Source organism: Hemiscyllium ocellatum, chromosome 47 (genome assembly GCF_020745735.1).
Source record: "Hemiscyllium ocellatum isolate sHemOce1 chromosome 47, sHemOce1.pat.X.cur, whole genome shotgun sequence".
Classification (NCBI taxonomy): domain Eukaryota; kingdom Metazoa; phylum Chordata; class Chondrichthyes; order Orectolobiformes; family Hemiscylliidae; genus Hemiscyllium; species Hemiscyllium ocellatum.
The window spans coordinates 21701020-21710862 of record NC_083447.1 but is presented as its reverse complement, the minus strand read 5'-3'; the positions used below and the strand labels follow the sequence as shown (position 1 = coordinate 21710862).

Here is a 9843-nt window from a genome sequence, read left to right as displayed (position 1 = left end):
CGACCCACAACTCGGAAACAAAATTACATATCTCCTAAGAAAATTACACAATTCCAGACAATTAAACAAGATAGAATTCCACAAAATGAAACCCGACGGGACCAACACCCACGATTCTACGGGCTACCAAAAATCCATAAACCAGGAGCCCCCCTCAGACCTATAGTCGCACTACCCGGAACACCAACTTACAGATTGGCCAAAGAACTACACGCAAGACTGAAATACCTCGAAGAAGAGTCACAGCACTCCATCCACTCCACCCAGGAATTCCTAAAAATCATCAAAAACACCAAAATAGAGGAAGACGAAGCAATGATCTCATTCGACGTAACAGCACTATTCACCTCCATCAACATCGACCTGGCAAAGGAAACACTTTCCACACTTTCACACACACACCAACCACCATCAATCACATTACCAACGAAAACGTCATGAAGCTAGTGGACCTGTGCCTCACCACCCACATTACCTTCAACAAAATAGTCTACAAACAAACCAATGGCACTCCCATGGGATCTCTGCTGTCAGGATTCATAGCAGAAGCAGTAATGCAAAGACTATAACAAATAGCCCCACCAACCATCAAACCAAAAATCTGGGTCCGCTACATAGATGACACATTTGTCATCACCAAACGAAACAAGATAGAAGAGACATTTATCATCATCATCAACATCCTCACAGGCATAAAGTTCACCAAGGAGAAAGAAACCAACAACAAACTCGCATTCCTGGAAGTTGTATCAGAACATTGTTCCAAAGAGCCACCACACACTGCAGCACAGACGAACTACGCAAAACAGAGGAGAACCACCTATACAACCTATAGAATGGATACTCAAAAATACAGTGCGCAGATTCTTCATAACAAACCACGTCAAGCAGACAAAACACAGCCAGAAACCCTAATCATCTAACCATACATCAAAGAAGTTTCAGAAATGACAGCCAGACTACTAAGACCCCTCGGAATCCTAGTAGCACAAAAACCCACCAACACTCTCAAACAAAAACTAACAAACGTAAAAGACCCAGTACATCCCCTGGACAAAACAAACATCATCTACAAAATTCCATGCAAGGACTGACACAAACACTACATAGCACAAACAGGAATAAAGTTAGCCACCAGGATACATGAACACCAGCTAGCCACAAAAGACACGACCCTCTCTCCCTCATAGTCCTCCACACGGATGAAAAAAGTCACCATTTCGACTGGGGCAGCATATCTATCCTGGGACAGGCTAAGCAAAGGTCTGGCACTCCAACCACAACGCCATAAACAAACACATAGATCTAGATGCCATATATCAACCCCTCAGAAAACGAACAGGAAATGACATCACCACAAATCCCAGGAACCCCATCCAGGAGAAAGATATAAATAGAAAGCAGGAGACAACAGCTTCATTTTACTTAGAGGTCGCCACTGATGATGTTACCTAGCCAAGTAACAAAACGTCTGGATATCAAACCTACAGCTCAGCGAGCAAACCTACACCCTACTTCGCTTTATGCTATTAGTAAGCTACAATACATTAAAATGACTCTAAGCATGCAAACATCCAGTACTATAGTCCATTTCAGTCCATTTTCCTTTCCTCCAAATGCCTCTACCTTCCTTCATCTCAGTTGCAACAATGCATTGGCAGTATTGTTCTCTCTTCCTGCTATGCATAAAAGTTGTAAATTGAATGGTTGCAATGATAAGCTCCATTCTAAATAGTTTGCGTGTTTTTATCCTTTTTTTCATAAAAGCTGAAAGGTGTTATGATCAGTACGTACACTTGTCTCAGACACATTACTGGCAATATAACTATTGAAATGTGCCAAGCTCAAGATGAGGTGCCATCAGGAATAGTGTGTATTTTTGAAATTTAAAGTCGGAAATATAGGGAAACCCTTTGAGTTCGTCCAAACTGATATCCTGGATAAGAAGTAGTCATTGTATGTCTACTTGTCATCCCTGACATACAATTCCTGAAAAAAGGACTCATGCCCGAAACGTCAATTCCCCTCCTCTTGGAATACTGTCTAACCTTCTATGCTTTCCCAGCACCACTGTCTCGACTCTGATCTCCAGCATCTGCAGTCTTCACTTTCTCCCATTGTATACCAAATCGTCAATGCACTTGTGACTAATCGGGAATCCAGACGTGATTGCTTGCATTTTCATTAACACCGACTGAGGAGGAATTTCAAAGAAACAAATGAATTTATTCTGATTGGGTAGAACGAGGTAGAGGGTGGGTGCAAACCTTCTTCACTTCTTCCTGATCGTCAAGAAGATTCCTCAGAAAGTGGGTGTCATATTACAAGATCCTAAACTCTTGATCTCGAGTCGTCGTTTCATTAAGAGGAAGTAGCAGACATAAGATGTACCCGTCACTGGGCATTTTCTGCCGTTATGAAGGTTTGCAAACCAAGTTTTCGGTTGCTTAGCGTGACTTTCTGCGTTGCTTTTTGTCCCACATCTTTTTCGATTTTTCGATACTGACCTAGATGTTCCAATTTACTGCTTTTCTTTATCTCTGACGCCGACTCGCAGACTATTCGACAGAGTTCCGCAGCTGTCTCCAGCAATCCTCCGCAGAGAGTAGAACTGCAGTGCTGGGCACCAGCGATCTTTACATTTACTGGTACAGGTAACAACTGGGGAAGGAGACGCAGCTGATGTTTCACTCCCTTACTGCACAGTCTGCGATTCCAAACCAGCCGGTGGTCGGTTTTACAGCCGACAGATCAAGTGACTCTGAGTTCTACGTGCAGACTTCCAGCTTGGGTTGAATCACTTAAGTCTGTGCAACTGCGCCGAGATAGTTCAGAGCGGCTAAGGCAGAGGGGGAACTTCAACAAAAACCCCAAACGTGGCAGGAAACAGCTGCCTTCGCCCAAACTATGCTTCTCCTTGACCTGTTGTATTTGCTCGAAAGTCGAGAGAAAGAGTTAGTGAAAGCTAGATCGAGGAATGCTGAGAAGCGTGAAAAGGCAACTACACAAGGAGGTTCCCAGAACTCAGAAATTCCAACAAAGACTCAACGTAATCCTTCCAATTCTATTGAAGCCACAACATTCAGAACGTATCTAATAAAGTTCTTTATACTTATGAAAGGATTCATGTCAGAAAATGTTTCTGATCTGGAAGGCCAGGACAGAATGAATATGAGTCACAAATAATCCCAAAGGGAAATTCAGGAGAAACATGGCGAGTATAGTGTTAAGCAAAATTCTACAGGATGTGCAGGAGCAGGGTGACCTGCGGGTATATGTGTGTAAGTCATTGATGATGATGGAGAAATCCGTTATTAAAACATACAATATTCTAAACGTAGGGAGGTAAAGTGCAAGAGCAGGGACACTTTTATGGGTTTATTTAAGGCAATGGTTAGAGCTCAGCTGCAGCACTGGGAACAGGTGAAGCAGTGAATGCAATTGAGAGAGTGCAATAAAGGTTTATAAGAATGGTTCCGGGGATGTACCATTTCAGTTCTGAGGATAGACCGAAAATATTGAAATTGATCTCCTTGGTGCGGAAAAGGCAAACGAGGATTTGACAGAAGGTTTGAAAAACGACAAATGTTCATAGTGTAGATATGGAGAAAAAAGTTTCTACTTCCAAAAAGATCGAGAACCAGGGAGTACGGTTTAGAGCTGTTTAGCAAAATAAGCAAACGGGAGCTGAAGGAAATACGTTTAAACACAGTGAGTCATTGGAAAATAGAAGGCAGTACTCGGAACTGTTGTGGACACAAGATTTACTGAGGTACACAAGAGGGAGTTGGACATGTATTTAAAGAAAAATAATGCGCAGGATACCAGGAAACAGCAGAAGACTTTTAACCAAGTTAGAATGCTAGAAAAGCCGTACACATTTGATGAGCTGAATGGTTTCCTTTTACACTGTAATGATCCTGTGATTAGAACATGCGTTGGAGAAGACGGAACTGTGCATTGAATATGTTGGCATGGGGCTCAGAAAGAGGTGTCAGCAAAATGTAACAAGGAGCTTACACAGTCGTACATTGATGGAGTCCAAGATGATTTCCACGGGTTGAACTCGTTCAGCTAGTAGACCATGTCCATTTTGCACAGTTGGGGAATTAGGGTCAACATAAAACACGTTAGAACAACAAATGTGGAAAGAAACAAAACAAAGAGATGGCCTTCTCTTTTAGCAATTGTATAGCCGAGGGTGTCCTTCGAGCATGTTGCACAGCAAGAACACAGAAATCATAGACCTCATAGAGTCACCTATCTAATGAGGTTACAGCTAACTATTAACTTAACTTCATTAATCCAACTCCCACCCTAAATACTATTCATGATGGGGAGATGCTGGAATTGGACCTGCGTGGACTAGGTCAAAAATCAAATGATACCTGGTTATAGTCCAAAAGACTGAAAGACCCGTTTCCACATTGGACCGATTCAGCGCCTTCTGAACATTTAGTAATCATGACAAATTCAGTTGTTTCTTCTGCCTGTTCATACTTATTATATCACAACGACTTACAAGCAAAAATCACCAGCATTATGCTTGAAACATTCAACTGAATCACAACCTCGTGAGTATTTTGCGTGTGCAAACTTCCACTTTATATGACCTTTGCTTTTATTCATCTCCATGGTATCCAGCTGCAATTAGTCTCCAAAATGCTGCTGTTTGGGTTCTAGCCCTTTTCACTTCTTAAAAACAAATATTTCGTTTCATCTCAAGAAACCTCGGGCCACCAGACTGACATTTGCACTCTTGAATGGCACTTTGTAATTACTAAATGATCCAGATGAACTACCCGAAGAATTTCAGGTATTGTTGTTCCAAATATTACAAATTATCCTTCGGAGATTGGAAAGTCATTGATGAGAGTATGGTGTCGACGTTGCTCCAAGTACTGGCAGAAGGTGGATATATCGATTATTTGCCTGAACAGCTCCATCAACTATTTAAGACACATTCTACATATTTAACAAGTTCCATTCCTTATCATATTTTTGAGGTCCCTGAAATATCTAGTTTTCCTTCTGTACGTGGCAAATCCTTTGTGACTTCTGAGATTTAGACTTCTACTTCCTAAGTGAAGGCGAAAACTGTTTTCACTCTGCAAATTACTGTTGTCCTGAATGGAATCTTGTACTTCATCTGCACAGATTCAATGGCTAAGCTATACTTCATCAGCCTCAATCCGATCTCTTGAATTCTGGGGAGGTGTCTTAACTGTCACTATTTTGTCTTCAGCAGAGTGACCAATGGTTTATAGCTGGCTTTAATCTTAAACTGCAGTCTTATTACATAGTCCGGGTTTTTATTGCTTGCCCATGCTAAAATCGCCACTTCAATATTTGCATATTGCTGGTCCATCTCAAAGAATAATCCATAAAGCTTCTGCTTTACATCTTCCTATACCTGTAAGAGTACTGTCCCCAACCCTGCTGAAGATGCATTGGGTGCTATGATGGACCAAGCTGTGGATTAGGATATTTTTAAAGTGTGCACAGAAGTGGATGTGAGCTTTGTAGTGGGAAAGTGAATTGGTTTTATATTCTCTCTGAGGCAATGTGATATTCTAACTTCAAATTTTCAAAACCTATCAAACATCGGGAATTCTCTTCCATAATCAAGCCTTTGAATCTGCACCTGTTGTATGCAGCCGTTCTGGTCAGCTAACGTCATCTTTTAGCTTGAATTCATTCATTATAAGGGAACATTTCTGATTTTGGATGTGAAATGGAGTCTCTCTTGTTCCTTTTGAATATGAACGTCGATCTGGTATGACTCATTAGTTTGAAATAATTTCCTCTATGTACCCGTATTTTAATTGAGGAACGTTGCAATGCCTTCTTTTGTAAGCACGTAAACTTGCCTGGTAACACTGAGACACTGTTTACTGACCAGTTTACGTTCAGTGGTATGCCCATTCAATAATGTACTTTAGAATTTATTTCTAGAATTGTTGATTTCTCCCATTTACGCGTCTGTGGCGTGTCTATTTCATAGACCTCCTTTGATTTCACAAGACTTTTTTCATAACTTCAACATACTGAAACATCTAGAAAGTAAAGTGGTCAATCTTCTCTCTGATTTAGATTGGAAATATGGATTTTTGACGATCCTGTGACGATGTTGTTTCTTTAAAAATATTATTCTGTCCTGTGTTTTCTTTTGAAGAGAGGTTTCAAAGGCTGGGGATGAAGAGACAGGAGTGCTAGAAAGCTAAAACAGTTTAGCAATGGAAAAGGAGTGGCCAGTTCTCTCAGTTCAGAGTATTTTGTTTTTTTTTATTGTAGCAATCACAAGATGTTTTGAGCACCAGAAGGGTTGCAAGCTTCAATAAATGATTTCTAACTGACTTTCTCTAAAATCTCTGGATGTCGTTCTTCCTGCCTGTAAGAATCTGTGTTTGAATTTACGTTTTTGCCAAGGGATGCGTTTATGGCATTTTGCTATATTGGAACAGTTAATACGTTGCTGTTTTGAGTCGGATAACTTTTCCAATTGTGAAGTTATGCTAAATTCTGCTTTCTTTTGCTTGTGTTTCAAATGTAGTGTTTAATTAATTTTTGCTTTGCTTAAAGTCGACTGATTTGACCAGTTGTATAATACCTGGAATATCCACTTCTCATCTGCCTTTAAAATGAGAAAATGTTGGCGTCTAGATTACCTTCTTAAAATATTTTGAGAGGGCCTGGCCAAGTCTATAACACAACACATCAGAAACCACTAGTCACTGACTGGTTCATGGAATGTATTAGGAACTGGAGTCTGTAAAGAAGGAATTTTCCTTATCTTCTTGTTTAATATGACATATGATTTCACTATTGCTAGAGCAGTAACTGTCTTTCCAAACCCAGGTGGAGAATGGAACACAAAGATTAAATAAATACCCAGGGAGGAATACCCTTCACTTGGGATGGGAAATGGAATGTTTTCTTCAACGTACTTTACTGAGAACAATCAAGGTATGTGTCAACAATCTGTTTATCCTCTAGTGGCGTTGTCACAGGTTGCAACTTATACTTTGAATTGTGAACAAATCACAGGAATAAAGCAGACCCTTTGCTCCAATTTATCCAAGCCGACCAGACATCGTAAATCTAGTTTCATTTGCCAGCACTTGTCCCATATTCTTGTAAACCCTTCCTATTCATACACCCATCCAGATGTCTTTTAAATGTTGCAATTGTATCAGCCTCTGGCAACTTATTCCATAAACGCACGCCCTCTGCTGAAAACGTTGCACCTTAGGACACTTTAAAAATTCACCCAAAACCCATGCCCCCAAATTCTGGATTCGCCCACCCCAGAGATGAGAACTTTCCTATTTACCCTTTCCATGCCCATTCATGATTTTATGAACCTCTATAAGGTGAATTCTCAAACTCTAACGCTCCAGGAAAAACGGTCACAGCCTATTCAACCTCTCCCTATAGCTGAAAGCCTCCAACAAAAAGAGATCCTATTGCAATTGGCAACATGTTTGTAAAACTTTTCTGAATTCTTCAATTTTTGCAACATCTTCATTATCGTCTACGTGTATGAGACGTACCTTGAAATATATGATCCTTTATATTAGCTAAATTGACACACACACACACACACACACATAAAATTCTTTACAAATGGCCGTCGTCATGGTTCTCGATAATTGTGGTCATGAGTTCGCAAAATCGAACACATGATCTCCTCAAAAAATACCATTCTTTTGAAGCTCCAATGTGAAGGGTATTGTCCTCTCTATGGACTGTTCCCATATCCATGAAGTACTATTGAATGTATTAGCTCCTTTGGCTGAGCGGGTCATTTGCGACCCACGCAGAGCAAGATCGTTTTGAGGACCAGCTGAGGTCACTATGAATGAGTCGCTCCCCGCCCGGGGGTTGTGGGAGAGATTGCCCTGTAGGATTATGGAGACATGCACACAGCACCCTCGAGGGTATAGTCAGATTATCATCACAATTTCTGCAATGAACCAGAGCTTTGGCCCCCTCAACTGATTAGTCATGTGCCTTCCGATGTTTGCTGGTAATGTCACTAGTAATCCAAAAATCCAGGTTAATACGCTAGAGACCCGGTTTCGATGGTGATATTTTAAAAGAATGAAAATTGGAATAAAGAGCAAGCCTTGGGGCACCAGTGTCGATTGCCTTAAAATAAATTCTTTATCACGAATTCCCTTCAGGTCGTAAAACAAAAATCTGCGTCTTTAGCTGGTCTGGCCTACATATGACTCAAAACTCAGAGCTATATTAAAAACAAAGAAATGATGGAGATCACAGCGAATCGGGCAGCACCTATGAAGAGAGAGCAAGCTAACGTCTCCACACGAGTTGACGCTGCATCAGAAGGATATGATTGACACTTAACTGTCCTCGGGGTAATTAAGGATGGCCAATAATGTTGTCTTCTCCAGCGCCGCCCACATTCCAAACACGAGTTTTTAAAAAGCCGCGCTCCTCCCAATATTCCAATCAGAGATTTAGGGGCGGAGCCAATAATGGGAAAGACGACTTTATAGGGAGTAGCTGGACTGTCAATCACAGAGCAAGAAGAGGAGCACTGTATTTCAATGTTATCTCATCAACCAGTTTGTATATATTGGAACCTTGTCGTTGAAGATGCGTCTGTTGCTGGCTCTGTTCATCATGTTGCATCGTAAAGGACTTTCCAAATAAAAATTCTTATTGAACAGCGAGCTCTCCTTTCTATTTTCCATCTTCCTTTCTTTCTGCACTTTGTTTGGATTTCTTTCTCGATATCTTTCTTTCTCTTTTCATCCTTTCTTTCTTCCTTCTCCTAATCTCATTGTGTCCCATTTTCTGACCTTTGACTTTCCCTGCCTTTTCCTCAGGTGCGAAGTCGCAGACTATCCGACAGACTCCCGCTGCCGTCTCCCAGTTTGCGGAGCAGGGAGTGAAACTGCAGTGTCATGTGGAAGGAGCAAGTACCCCAAACATGTTCTGGTACAGACAAGCCCCAGGGAAGGGGTTGCAGCTGATGTTTTACTCTATTACCACCAGAGTAGTAGATCCAGACGGGTCGGTGGACGGGTTCACCGCCAAGCGGCCGAGTGATCTTGAGTTCATTCTGGAGACCACCAGCCTATGGGCGAATCAGTCGGCCATGTATTACTGCGCCTGGAGTATTCACAGTGACTCAGAGAGAGGGAGCAGCGCAACAAAAACCTCAAAGGCGACATGAAACAGCCGTGAATGTTAAAACAGACGGTGTTGCGTTCGATTTCTCTTCCGCGCAGTGAATGCGTTTTGACAGAAAAGAATGTGCAGTGACAACAAATGGTGAGCGGAGATGATTAACAAGAATTCGTCTGAACTTTTCAGTTTTATTTCCTTTAAACGTTAAGATTTTATGCGGCGACAGTGTGCACTTCCACAGAAGAACAGCAGATGGTGCTGGAAGACGACGGAAAAGACCAAGGCCGAGCATATAGCTAAACTGGAACACATATACAGAGGAAGTCTCAGTGAAGTAAGGTAAGGAGAGAAAAAAGACCGCTTACTTCCCTTGAATTTGTTGTTCAGGAGCAGGAAGAAGCCATTGAAGGGGAAGGGATTCCGAGGAGAAACAAGATTTCTTTTATTCGTACTTGCGATGTGGGTGACTCTATTACCCACTCTATTGAAGCCATCGTTGCGGCTATTTCACAGGCTTACGAGCAGACTATTCAGCCATTAGGGTCTGAGAAGGAGACGATACAGGACCTTGATGCTGTTCAGTCATTCACTTAGACCAGGGGTCATCATGAATGATTTGTTTTTTTGCTTCGCTTATTCGCCTTTTGACATTATATCTGGATGTACGAGTGCAAAAAAAACTCT

General features: G+C 41.5%; 1 gene segment (V, D, J or C); it reads left to right on the top strand.

The window, feature by feature from the left end:
- Positions 1-3211: 3211 nt before the first annotated feature.
- LOC132836652 (T cell receptor beta variable 30-like) lies at positions 3212-9205 on the top strand. The segment is given in 2 exon segments: positions 3212-3281; positions 8856-9205. Coding segments are annotated over 2 exon segments (420 nt in total).
- Positions 9206-9843: the final 638 nt, after the last annotated feature.